This window comes from Grammomys surdaster, unplaced genomic scaffold (assembly GCF_004785775.1).
Source record: "Grammomys surdaster isolate TR1022 unplaced genomic scaffold, NIH_TR_1.0 125049, whole genome shotgun sequence".
NCBI lineage: Eukaryota > Metazoa > Chordata > Mammalia > Rodentia > Muridae > Grammomys > Grammomys surdaster.
Window position 1 is genome coordinate 29068 of NW_021619961.1, and position 13786 is coordinate 42853.

The 13786-nt window shown below is 43.3% G+C and overlaps 1 protein-coding gene across 1 annotated transcript; it reads left to right on the plus strand.

The window, feature by feature from the left end:
- Positions 1–208: 208 nt before the first annotated feature.
- Dut (deoxyuridine triphosphatase) lies at positions 209–11479 on the plus strand. Its single transcript, XM_028785009.1, has 7 exons — positions 209–363; positions 721–853; positions 2176–2267; positions 4024–4068; positions 9953–10027; positions 10176–10246; positions 10466–11479. Exons 1-7 carry the CDS (start codon positions 216–218, stop codon positions 10520–10522), a joined length of 621 nt encoding a protein of 206 aa, XP_028640842.1. The 5' UTR covers positions 209–215; the 3' UTR covers positions 10523–11479.
- Positions 11480–13786: the final 2307 nt, after the last annotated feature.

The following is a 13786-nucleotide window of genomic DNA, read 5'->3' on the forward strand; positions in this document are numbered from 1 at the left end:
ATGTTTGAATCCCAGCCACGGGGGTCAGGAGGGGCTCCTTCTTGTTTTGGCTGAGGTCAAGGGATTTTAAAATGCCCTGCAGGTCCCTTGATGGAAAGCAAAAGGTCTCCTGTTTGCGCTTCAGAACGTCTGGGCCAGGAAAGGCAAGCGGGAGGGCCGCAAGGCGGAGCGCGGGGCGGGGCAGCGGCCTCAGGGCCTGCAGGGCCTGCAGCGCCATGCCTCTCCTGTGCAAGCTGCTGAACTGCCGCCTCCAGCCGGCTCTGCTCCGCTCGCGCGCGCTCGCGTCCGCGCAAAGCCGAAGCTGCCAAGGAAGCAGAGGAGCCCTGGCCTGGAGCGCGCGCACTGGGCCTGGAGCGCGCGCTGGTGAGGGGTGGGGGCCGGGACGGGAGCGAGCCCTGGGAGGGGAGGATTGGGGCAGTTCCAGAGCGCGCGTTGGTGGGGGAGTTTGAAGCGGGAGCGCGCTTGTAGGGAGCCCGGGGCTGAGCAGGTAACGGTGAGCCTGGGCCTGGCCCGGAGCGCGGGAGCGAGTCCATTGGAGCCCTGAGGAGGGGAGCCTGCCGCGGTCCCTGCCTCCTCTAGGCCGCTCTCGAGCCCTCTGCGGAAGGCCGCGCCCCCCTCCTGCGCGGTGGGCTCGTCCAGGCGGGAGATTTTCGGCGGGCCGGCTCACACGCTCATTTCTTTTCTGCTTTCCCCCGCCTGCCGCCATGCCCTGCTCGGAAGACGCTGCGGCCGTCTCTGTCTCCAAGAGGGCTCGAGCGGAGGATGGCCCTTCTCTGCGTTTCGTGCGGCTCTCAGAGCACGCCACGGCGCCCACCCGCGGGTCCGCGCGCGCTGCAGGCTACGACCTGTACAGGTGAGAGCCGCGGCCGGCCGGCAGGAATGCAAACACCGAGCCTTGGTGCAGTCGTGGCTCCGCCGCGTTCGCGCAGAAACTTGAAGAGTTCATTTTGAGCAAATTCAGTAGGGAAAGTAAAGGGTTAACGACATTTCCCAAGCGTTACTGCGCAGCGTGCTCTCCACCCTTTCCAAATGGAAGGTCCTAATGAGCAAGGCTTATTCTTGACTGGTGACCATTGCGGTGCGCAGGTTAAGAGTCAAGGTAAAGGATCTATGGAAGCTATTTACTTCTCTTATCCGGTCCAAGGACTTGGGAACTTAAAGGAAGGGGTCTACGGCTAGCTACTGAGGTGGCTCATCGTAAAGTAAAAGCACTTGCCATGGGCACCAAGCTTGATGACCCGAATGTATACATCTAGCATGCCCAGTCTTGGGAGAGATTTTAGATACTTTGGCCATCTTCTACATAAGCTGGTGTTTTCTGTGTATTGGGAATGGCTCCGTGTGACGGAAATGGAGCTACCTGGACACTTAAACACCAGATGCTAGACTAACTTCCAGCTCTGCTCGTTGTAAACTCTCTGAAGTTTTTTTGTTTTGTTTTGTTTTGTTTGTTTGTTTAATCAGGAAGGGAGCTGCAGTAATAAAGACTACATCAGTATTTGGTAGATGGACTTTCTAAAATCGGTTGTGATCTGTGTCCATCCTCAAGAGCTGCTCTAGGAGACCAACTCTCTCAGCCACTGTAGTTGACAGTCATAGCCAGGGAGGCAGAAGGAATGCAGTACATCTCTGACATCTCTGCCTCTCACCTGTGTTTTAACATTTTATTCTGCAGGTTCACCCTCATCAAGAAAAGCGTTACAAAAGTAAAATAGGTTCATACACTTTAGCAGGTTGGAAGTGTGCCTGGCATGGAGTGAGGGCCTAGTGAGTGTTAGCTGTTTGCTCTTTCGTTGGCTTTTCATATTCTTTCCATAAAGTTAGTTAAGTCTGCCTTTCTGCTCCTCATGCTAATTCGCCAGCCATCACCTTCAGAGACAAAACCACAGAACACATAGCAGAGACAATGTTGATATCTCCCACTTCCCCACTCCCACAGACAGTTTTGTCTTCTTGGCTTTGCCTGGCCTGGAGGTCACAGAGCTCTCTGCCTGGGTGCTAGGATTAAGGATATGAAGTTACCTAAAGATAAAAGAAAATGCCTGCTACCTTGTATGCAAACTTTTAGGTGAGTTAGGAATCTGTCATAAGATTGTTTATAGGATCTAAGTTATGAAGTAATGACATGCATTATAGGAAAGAATGCTTAAGCAGTTTAAAATACTTGTCTTTTAGTGCCTATGATTATACAATATCACCCATGGAGAAAGCCATTGTGAAGACAGACATTCAGATAGCTGTTCCTTCTGGGTGCTATGGAAGAGTAGGTAAGTGGCTTAAGAAACAGGTAACTTTCTCATGCCTGTCTTTTATGATAACGTCTGTCATCTTAGTGTTGTGTGGCCACAGAGTGGAGAGAAAATGCTTACAGCCATTTTTAAAAAAAAAACAACAACGTGGATTTACATGTCTGCTTTTACTTTTTTGCTTTTTATTTCAAATATGTTCTTGAGCTAATAGGATGATCACATTGACCCAGTTGCTGGATCTTAAAACTTCACAGAAAAGTGTGAAGTTCAGGTGCTCTTTAGTTGGAGCTTTTCCAGCCTACATGTGAGGTCACAGTCTTTGTAGGTAACTGTGTTTGTATAAGAAAATGGAGTCTTAGAATGATAGGTCTTAGCATTTTATATTGTGGGGGAGAAATTGCCAGATCGTCTCAGCCCACTAAGCCTTGTCTTGTTCTGCCTCCTAGAGATGAGAGTGAGGGCCTCTCCACTCTAGAGAAAACCTTCATCAGTTACTTCTGAGGAAAAGTGGGCTGTGAGTTCTCGGGTTTGGATTTTTCTAGGGCATGTTGCTTGTCTAGAGTGTGAATTCAAAACTTGTCAAAAATATGAATGCTTTTTGTAACTTCAAAATAAGTAGGAGAAAAAAAACCCAAGTCTCTTCCTTGGATAAGAGAGCATGACTAACACTGTCTTGTTGTGCATCTGTAGAACCTCTAGTACTTTGGCCCCCCAAAAAAGCAAAATGAGTTTTCCTGGTCTCTAGCATCACACTTCTAAATTCCTAGGCTAGAAAAGCAAAGAGTTTGAAAGAGGTTAACCTCTCAAGAAGAGGTAACAGTTACTGCGTTACTGACACAGCACCTGCTACAGGTTATTCTCAAGCATAGTTTTAGATACTAGAATTACTGAGGTGGACCTGTTAGCCAGCCCAGCAAGTTAAAGCAATAAAATGTTTCCCATTTTTAGAATTAAAGATGTACAAGGGAGTTTGGTTTTTGATGCATAGCTGTAGATATTTTAGTTCACCAATGTGAGGCCTTTGGTCATCACTCATGTTTCATGCATACAGGTCTCCTAACCTGAATAATAAAGGGACTGAGGTCTGCTGTTTGCTTAGCCTCATTCCTTCTTCCCATCTAGGATCTGCAGATTCAGCTCTCCAGTCTTGACCCACAAGCTGGGCCAGAAAGATGGCTCAGTGAGGAAAACACTTGTCACAAAAGCCTTGACTCAAGTTCCGTCCCAGGGACCCACCTGTAGAAGGAGAGACCTGAGTTCACAGCGTTGTTTTCTAACCTGCACATACATCATACACATATGCAGTTGTAATAGACACTAGACTGGGCTGTGTGTGCTTACTTACTTTTCCAGTTCATTCCAGCAATCCATAGTTTGCATCTGCAATACCATCAGTCACGTGGTCAGGCTTTGAGTTTGCTTTGAATTTTCTAAGCTAGCCTCTCCAACTTTAGTGGTATAGTATGATAAATGTGCTCTTTAAGAATGATTTGTTGGGCCAGGCGGTGGTGGCGCACGCCTTTAATCCCAGCACTTGGGAGGCAGAGGCAGGCGGATTTCTGAGTTCGAGGCCAGCTGTGGTCTACAGAGTGAGTCCCAGGACAGCCAGGGCTACACAAAGAAACCCTGTCTCGAAGAAAAGAGAATGATTTGTTGGAATTAAGATGACCATATGAACATTAGAGGAGACCATGGTATTTAAGTTATGTCAAAAATGGTGTATCGTTTCCCCTTACCGTTTAAAATAACCACTGTTTTCTGATTTTGTTTTTAGCTCCACGTTCTGGCTTGGCTGTAAAGCACTTCATAGATGTAGGAGGTAACATTTCTTTATTCTACGAAATTTAGTAGTATCCTTGCCACTGGAAATTTGTAAGTCTGAATAGGCAATAATATTGTTTGATGGTGTCTGATATTTAATGATCATACTATGTGAAATGCATATTATTTACTAATAACAGGCACAGTGTGATGAGGGGTTTTTGCCTTGCTGTCTTGATAATCTGTACTTTAATACAAAATTAATTCTTAAACTAGGAAAACCTTCTGTGTGGTTATTGGGTTATGGTTTGCTGAACTAATAATCAAGAGGTTCTAGAAAAGGCAGATCCAGTTTGTAAGAGTTTTCTTAGCTCTGGGGGAAGGAAAGGCTGTACTTGTTTTGCAAAATGTAACAAGGTACTTTGCCCCATGATGCTTTCCTGCGTTTACCAAAACTATCTTCAGAGACATCTGTTTCCCATGTTGCCTTTGTGACTGTTGTCTAGTAGCCATCTTTGCTACAGGGTTTCTAACCATACCTTTATATGTAAAGAATCTTCACTTTGCTGATTATTTCCTGTATGCCAGGCTTTTGCCTGTGTGTATGTACACACACTGTGTGTATGCCTGGTTCTCCTGGAGTTGCAGAAGGTTGTGAGCTGTTGTGTGCATGCTGTTAAAGTTAACCTAGGGCTCCTCTGCAAGACCAGCAAGTGCTTTTAATCACTGAGTCATTTTTGTGGGTGATAGATTTTTTTTTTCCTCCACCATTAGTAAAATGAGCCAATTCGAGCCAGATTAGATTATATTAAAGGCAGGTTTATTGGGAAGTTGCTCTTGGGCAAGTTCACTCGCCCCATGGACTGAGGCTAGGCAAGTTACCTTGGAGGTTGGGCGGAGGAAGAGAGAAAGGGAGAAAGAAGAGAGACTAAAATGTCTGGATTACATAGGCAGGAGGCGTGCCAGGTAGGGCACTAAGGGATGCTGGGAGAACCTGGAGGCCAAGTCTGCTTTGATGTGTAAAATAAGCACTTCAGTCCTTTGCCCTAGGGGTCAGAAACCAAACACCTGGCTCCTACAAAGGATAGGCTTATTTGTTTCTGATCTCTTACTGGGGTGGTGCTTACTGTCCTGACCTTGGTCTTCATCCATCGTTTAGAACACCTTAGCCCTCACCTAAGGGTATGCTAGGTTCTCTTGCAGCCATTTTTTTACAGACCCATGCCAAAAGGTGTTGTTTTTAAGATGAGAAAACTGTCATAGAAATGTGTTTCTAACAGCACTATTATCACGAGCGGGATTAAAAGCCACCGATGGGCATACTGTCCTGTATTAACTGTTCTGTGCCAGTTGTAGGGGTTAATGAAGTACCTGATGAAGCTGCCCAGACCTTACTCATTGGCCTGCTGTTTTGGAAAGTACTGGTGTCTCCCATGGCATCACTAGGTGGTGCTGTGGGGTAAGGCAGATACCCAAAATAACTCTCCTGATCTATGTTGCCTCGAGGTTGGTATTTATGTCCTCTCTTAGGTTGAGAATCCTCAGGGCATAGTGAGTTACATTTAATTTTCAGAAAATACTTTTATAGGCTAGAGATGATTCAGCAGTTAAAAGCACTGGCTGCTCTTCCAGGTGACCCAATTCAGCTCGCAGCGGCCACGTGGAAGCCCAGCTGCCTGTGACTCCAGTGCTGGAGTATCCAGTGCCCTCTTCTGACCTCATGCTCTGGACGCATGTGGTGAGCAGACTATGTGGGCAAAACATCCATGCACATAAAATAAAAGTTAAAAAACCAACTTTTTACCAACTCAAATACAGTCACTTGGGATAAACTAATTACCTAATTTAAAGTTATAAAAGACTGGGCTGGAGAGATGGCTCAGCAGTTAAGAGCACTGACTGCTCTTCCAGAGGTCCTGAGTTCAATTCCCAGCAACCACATGGTGGCTCACAACCATCTGTAATAGGATCCGAAGCCCTCTTCTGGTGTGTCCGGAGACAACTACAGTGTTCTCATATATATAAAATAAGTCTTAAAAAAAAAGTTATAAAAGATTTTTATATATATTTTAATGAAATTTTGAAGATATTTTTAAGACTTATTTTATGTATGAGAGTACAGTGTAGCTGTCTTCAGATATACCAGAAGACAGCATCCGATCCCAGTACCTATGGTTGTAAGCCACCATGTGGTTGCTGGGGGTTGAACTCAGGACCTCTGGAAGAGCGGTCAGTGCTCTTAACCTCGGAACCATCTCTCCAGACCTCAAAGGTTTTTTAAGAGGATAATCCTCTTAAATAGGACTAATAAGTAGGAATTAGCATACCTACTTCTGAGGGGTAGGAGAGCTAAGTAATGTGTCTGAAGCATCCAACAGTGTTTGGCACACACTAATTCAAGTTAACAGATCTGTCTCCTAAGGACATAGCAAATTTTTTATGTGGAAACTTCTTTTCCCCCGCCAACTTTGTTTCTAAATTTTACTCTGCTTAAAACAACTGTCTGGGGGAAAATTGTGTAGTTGGAAAGTTAGTTTCCCTGTTGCTTGGTATGAAGTTATTCATAAAATCACATTGTGGTGTGTTCTTGGATGCAGAATATCTAAAAAATTTCTCTTAGGTACAAGTTTATCATAGTTGGCAACTGGAGGGAGATGTGAATAAAGGTCAAGAGGAAAAGTTGACTGTGCAAGATTGTGTTCTGAATTCACATCTGGAAGGTGTGGAGCATTTTTACCAAAGAAGTTTCCAACGGTGACGTGCCAAAGTCTGACACAGAAAACCTTGCCTGAAGTCGGTTAACCACTGCCAGTTCCGATGCCTGGCTTTTCCACGGATAACTTTTCAAGATACTCAGTGCGTTCTCGTGAAGAGATGATGAGGACACAGAGATTATACGCAGGGCTCTTAAGCACGCAGAGAAAAGATCAGACTTCTGGCTTTTTGGTTTGCTTGCTTTTTTTTTTTTTTTTTTTTTTTACTAGTAGCACTAGGATTGAACCCAAGAACTCACACACTTGGGGCAACTGTACTGACTCCATTTTCCCCTAGTCCTCTCTTCACTTGTAGTTGTCTTGTAGGTGCTGGGAACTGACCTCAAGTCCTCTGTAAGAACAGCCAGAGCTAACTGCCGGCCCTGCCTCTAGCCTGTCTTCACATCTTCATGAGACAAAATCTCACTAAGTTACCAGTGAGCCTTGAGCGTCACCTATGTCAGCCTCCAGTTAGTTGGTACTGTAGGCCTTTGCCACTACAGCCAACATTGTTTTGATTATTTATTTGCTTGCTAGTCAAAGATTCTCACATATTCATGTTCCAAGCATATAAAAGGCTCTATAGAATTCAAGACACAACTTGCAGATACACAGTAAAAGTGTATATGTGTGTGTGTGTATGTGTGTATGTATGTGTGTGTGTATGAATGATACAAAATTACTATATCTACAGCTCATGAAAAAGAACACATTAAAAAAAAACAGACAAAATGTAGAAACATGTATGGACATGCAAGTGTCTATTATTCATATAGAAAGGAAAATGTCCAGCCACGGGGAAATGGGAGGTAGGGTCGTAGAATGTCTCTTTTATTTATTATATTGACCAGCAGTTAGACTGCTGCCATCTGTCCTAGCACAAATGGACTCTCAAATATTGCTGCTAGAAGTTGGAATGGCTATGCTTACAGCTTTTGGGGGTGATCTAGCAATGTACATGTCTCCATCCTTTGACCCAGGGAAGTTTTTGTAACTTACTTGAGTTAGCACTAATGTATAAGTATATACATTGAGGGCTGTTTCGTACATATCATAGCAAAAACCATGAAAGCAACATGACTGTTATATAATATTCATGTAAAAATATTGGCATTTCCTTTCCACGTGTGTATCTAGAAGGAATTAACTAAAATTTATGCTATTTCAAAGACTAGCTGCTTCTTTGGTATAAATGTCACTTTTATTTCCTCAGATGATAGATAAGATGAACGTCATACCCAAGCTATAAGAGTACACAGCTTGAACTGAGCTCACAATGTTTCTCTGTTCTAACTATCCCTAGACCTAAGCCTGGAGGTGTGTATCCTCTGTACAATCTAATCTGCCAAGTTGACTGATTCAATATGGCTTCTCTTGACTTCTGACTGAGTTGCTCTGCTTGACAGCCTCATCCTAACTTGTGCAATCTGTTCTAATCTTCTGGCTCCTTGTTCTCTGGCTCATTCTGTCTCTATGTTTAGCTTGTTCTCTTGCAGTCTGTCTCTGTACAGCTATCCTGGTAAAACTACTGTAGAAACATACTACTTCCCACCCCCTTAAGTAGCTTCTCTTTCCTGTGCTGTTCTTCTGTGAGTTGGAGTATATCCTACTCTGACCCATTCTGTCAGATCTTTCTCTGATTAGTCACTTTGTCTGCTCCTCAGTTAGATATCACTTTCAAACATGGTTGCTTCCTTCTACAGACTAACCTGTTAGGGATTAAAGGTGTGTACTAAGGGTGTGTCTGTATTCCAACTGGATTATATAGACATAAAAGGTCTTTGGATGTGATCCCTTGACAGAGCCGCCATACCCCTGGGTTAAAATCCTCTGCACTTTGGGGGTGGAAGAATTAAAGTAATTATAAACTTTGTTACTATAATATTGGCTTTTACCTTGTGCATGATGATACTGTTTGAGTAACCAAAAGAATTTGAAAGTCGGTCCAGGTTATCTTTCACAGATTCACTTGTAATAGACAGGCCTATTAGGCTGGACCTCAAAGGTCTTCCATGGTGGAAAATTTTCAGCCTTCTGTGGTCATTCATTCCAACATGGGACAACATGCTCTATACTGAGGAGTTTCCTTGTTAAGTGCAAGATACATCACCCTGCAGTCAACCTCTCTCCAAAGAGTATGAAAACAGCTGGCCCCATCTTAACGTCAGTTCTTTTCCTAAGTATTAAGGACTAAGCTAATAAACTGGTAAAAAAGAAACCTTATATAATATTTGGATTGGTGAAAGGTTTGTTGCTGTTCTACTTAGAAAAAAAAAAAGATCCTCAGTCTAGACAGAATGAACTGCCTTTGACATGTGAATTAGATCTCCATGTTAAAAACAGAAACGGAGGACTGTTCGCCACATTATCTGTGCTTCTGTAAACACATCAAGTTTCTGACTCCAGGACAGCTGAGGGCAAGTCTGGGGCATGTATCTTCTGGGCCACGGCAAGTCTCCTGTAAAGATCTATTTTACTTTATAATATCAAACAGGTACTAATTGGACATTTAAAAATAATCTTGGGCCAGCAAGATGGCTGGCTGGGTAAAGGTGCCTGCTACTGAGCCTAATGACTTGAGTTCAGACCCACGAGATGGAAGGAGAGCCCTGACTCAACGGCTGTCTTCTGACCTCCACACATGGTGCTGTCGCAACAACAGAAATTCCAAGTGAACTCATTAAGCTTACCAGCGGGTGTTTACTGAGCCATTGTAGTTTAAAAAGGATAGGGTTGGAAATGAAGGGAAGAGTGTAAACAGCGATTCCCATTGCTGCAAGACTGCTGGGCAGGTGCCCCTGACCTCCCACTGCAGATCACTGGGCTCTGGAATCTTGGTTCTTTATGATTCAGTCAGAATATCAGTGGAGCTGTTAGCAGAGAAGACAGGAGGTCCTAGTCTCTCCAGTGCATGGCCTGGGTAGTCATCTGGGAGGATGGAGATTGTACCATGCTGTGCTCAGCTTGCAGTAGGAAATGTTCACCACTTGATAGGCATTCAGATTGGAAAATCAACACATTTTTTAAATTCTTGTATTTTAGTAAAACTTGTTTTCAGACTCTGTAGGACCAAAACGTGACTTTGTCGGTTGTAATCTCAGAAAATCTTTGGCGAGGTGGTTTTGTGATCACTGTAGACCTCTGATGCTCTGACAGCAGGAATGAAACTAACATCACTCTCTCCTCCAGCTGGTGTCATAGATGAAGATTATAGAGGAAATGTTGGCGTCGTGCTGTTTAATTTTGGGAAAGAGAAGTTTGAAGGTGAGTTAAGTAAATATGTTCATGTTCATAGAAAATTTTGAGCTGCCTGTGTTAGTAAAGCTGACTCTGGTCTCACAGAACAAGACAGGTTACAGGAAGTAGATCAGTACACATGGATGGTAATCTTTGTTCTGCTTTTTCTTTGAAGTGAAAAAAGGTGATCGGATTGCACAGCTCATCTGTGAGCGGATTTCCTACCCAGACTTAGAGGAAGTGCAGGTGAGCACTGTAACCAGTGAGTGGAGAATGAACGCTGTGTGCACCGGAGAGGAGCGACAGCTCAGAGTGTGCTGCTAGGAGCTATATAGTTAGTGACTGGTAATCTTTAAGCAAGATTAGTTTTTTACTTTGAGTCTTGAATGTTTTTCCTCTGAATGGGTCCGGAAGGTGTGCAAAGGCTCTGACTGACTCCTTCCCCTTCCTCATACTGTCTTTCAGACACTGGATGACACCGAGAGAGGCTCAGGAGGCTTCGGCTCCACAGGAAAGAATTAAAACTTTGCTTGAAGTATTTTGCTGTTTCAACACTGTAACCAGGAGCTTTAACCTTGGAAGCATTTCGTGTTCTAGGATGCAGGAAAGGAAACCTGTCACATTGAAACTACTCTGTTCTCTGTGGTCGATGGTCCCCTGTAAGTCTACATCATGAGGATGGCACCGACGTGCAGACTTACTAAAACCAAGGGAACAATTAGATTTTTGTTGTTGTATTATTTAAAGTATTGCCCTCCAAGAACTGGTTTTGCTCTAATTGCTGTATCATTTGTAATTTTTTTTTATCCAATAAAGTTGAAACCTTTAGCAGATAATGATGTTGCATGAGCAGACAAAAAGAGGTGCAGTGTGGTTCAGGGCTCTAACAGCCCTTGGAGGTTGAGTCAGGAGGATTGCGGTGAGTTAGTCTAGCCAGAGCTACTACGAGATGCTATCTAAGGAAGGGCGGCAGTGTTAAAAGCTCCTGCTTGGTCTTTTCTGCACTTGGTCTTTTTGATACTAGAACTTGAAAGGTCTTACCCCAGATTTTGAACCCACAAATGTACAACATGACAAACCAGTGAGTGTATGGTATTACTGGGGAGGGGCTACAAACAGGAACAGAAATGACTCAAAGGTATCACTGAAAGCCCAACCACTCAGCATGGTGACTGCTCCTTAAAGCCATAAACCTAGAGCACACTATACAGCAAGGCCAAACCAATGTTAATATTAGCAACACATTTAGAAGTGTCTGGAGATAGAACTATGCAAGGCATGTGAGCCTTCAAATGATAATGCTGTAATCTGTGGCTGGACATTTCAGGCATTTTCTGATGGTGTAAAGGAATTGCCCCGCCCCAAGATAATTGACCTGATCATTTTAGCTTCAAAATGCACTCTTTTTATCCTAAGAAGAAAGAGGTTGGAGTGGTTGTCTTCTCCAAACAGAAAATAAAATGTCTGTGCACTTCCCCATTTGGAGCCTGGCTGTGTGTACACAGGTGTTCTGTTGATTTTTCTAATCGAAAAGAAAATGGAAAAGACGTAAATTTAAAGTTTTAGAGGTTCCTTCAAGAAGTATATGCTTTAAAGGGGTCTATTTGAAACTACATGACTAAATTGGGGAGATCTTGCTCTCTTTTTTTAAATTTAGCAGGTCTCATGGAATAAGTCTAGTACCTATATACGGTTATATACAAAATTTAATAAGATTGTGTCTTGGTCCTAATTTAAAAGTGAGTTTATGGAGTTGGGGTAGATAGCATAGAGGTTACTGCCTCATGATCTAACTCCTCCTGAGACTTCATTGAACACATGGGTGCATGTAAATACAGACATACCACAAATGTATATATATACTTTTAATTCTCTAGGAAAAGACTGTTGGGCTTGGTAAATTCTTTTCTTTTTTGTACTGTCTATAAACTTTAAAAACATGGTTCAGGAAAATTTTTATTTGTATTCCATTTTTATATGTATCTGTTTCTTTGAGACAGACAGTGTTTCTCTGTATAGCCCAGGCTGTCCTGGAATTTGGTCTGCAGACTAGGCTGACTCAAGATATCTGCCTACCTGCCTCTCCCTCTCCCTCTGCCTCTAAAGTGCTTGAGTTAAAGGCATGGGCCACTAACGTCTGGTTTATGCGTATCTTTTAAATTTATATTTTACTATATTTTTGTGGGTTGTTGGGGTTTTTTTTTTTTTTTTTTTTTTTTGGTTTTTTTTTTTTTTGGTTTTTCGAGACAGGGTTTCTCTGTGTAACCCTGGCTGTCCTGGAACTCACTCTGGAGACCAGGCTGGCCTCGAACTCAGAAATCGCCTGCCTCTGTCTCCCAAGTGCTGGGATTAAAGGCGTGGGCCACCACCGCCTGGCTTTCTATATTTTTAATGCAGAAGATATATGTAAGTTTTGAAGAAAACACAAATACAGAAAATGAGTTGGGAAATTTTACATTCAAGGTTAAATTAGGTTCTTGCTAAAATAAACTTAACAGTGCTCTCAAGTTTTAATCAAAGAATGTGGCTCATGTCTGAGAGTAAGGTCTCAGCTTTTGTGAAGATCTGACTGACCATGGCAAAATGCTGCCACCATGTGGCATCTTACTAAAACAAGACTGAATAAAAGCACCATCATTCATTTCTAGTGTGGATGCTACCATTGCATTCTCTCAAATTGTTCTTTTTATTCGATGATACAAATGAAACAACTATTGCATACTACCCTCATGACCTAAAAGACAATATACTGAGTCTCTGAAAATAAAGACGGATATAACATTAGGAAAAGTAGAGATGGTGGATCTAACATGCACAGCAACGAACTCTTGGCCAATGGCAGCAGTTATTCTCAGTGGAAGAGACGTTTAAAGACTGAGTGTGGTGACGCACACCTGAGATTCAGCACTTGGGACATGGAGGCACGAAGGTCCCAGGTTAGGTCAACCTGGGCTGTATAGTGAGACATCGGCTCAACAGAGGCAGACAATTATGAAAACAGCAAAGGCAAAGTCCAAATAAACCAGGCTAAATTCCACCGATACTAGTACCACCAGGGGTGGTATTTTGACAAATGAGAGTGAAATCAGGACAAGTACTCAGGATAGGAAACTGAGAAAGTATATTTTGAGGGGGCAAATAGGAATAAAATCCCTCTGCTGCATGCTGGGAGATGTCAGGTAATAGTACTGGGGGAAAAGATGGATGGCACAACATCCTGTCCCATGGGAAGAATGTAGTGATTCTGTAATAGTGGAAAAGCTACCTGTTGGCTGAAATAATCTCAGAAGTGAAACGTGTGTGTGTGTGTGTGTGTGTGTGTGTGTAGATAGATAGATCAATAGGTAGATAGATGCACACACACACAGCCAAAGCAAAGAAGCTGTCTAATGACAAGACAAAGCTTTGGAAGGTTAAGTTGAAAGTCCTCAATTCTTTCAGTTAAGTGATCCCAGTGCCCAAGTAGCTCCAACAAGTTATCTGCTGTAACCTTACCAGTCTCCATGGGATAGAATGGTAACTACCAGTCTCCTGGGGAAAGTCAGTAAGAAAATGGTAAGCACACCTTTTGGGGAATTTGAACAGTCGCTGAATCTTGCTTCACATCTTCAGTAAGATCCTATCCTTTTCCCAAGTAGACACAAGCTGTTTAAAGGAGCTAGGGCCAGCTGAAGCTAAGGAACAGAGAGGTTGCCTCTTACTAGCCTCAGGGCAGGCCTGTGTACTCAAAATTCCTCAGCCTTCCAGGGTAGCCATGGCTGTGTGAACTGGACAACGGAAGAACCA

Bases quoted from the DNA above. Each gene is read 5' to 3' on its own strand.
- Dut (XM_028785009.1), top strand. From the start codon at position 216: ATGCCTCTCCTGTGCAAGCTGCTGAACTGCCGCCTCCAGCCGGCTCTG. The intron at 2,268-4,023 runs GTAAGTGGCTTA...TTTTGTTTTTAG, and splicing joins TGGGTGCTATGGAAGAGTAG to CTCCACGTTCTGGCTTGGCT. The intron at 4,069-9,952 runs GTAACATTTCTT...TCTCTCCTCCAG, and splicing joins GCACTTCATAGATGTAGGAG to CTGGTGTCATAGATGAAGAT.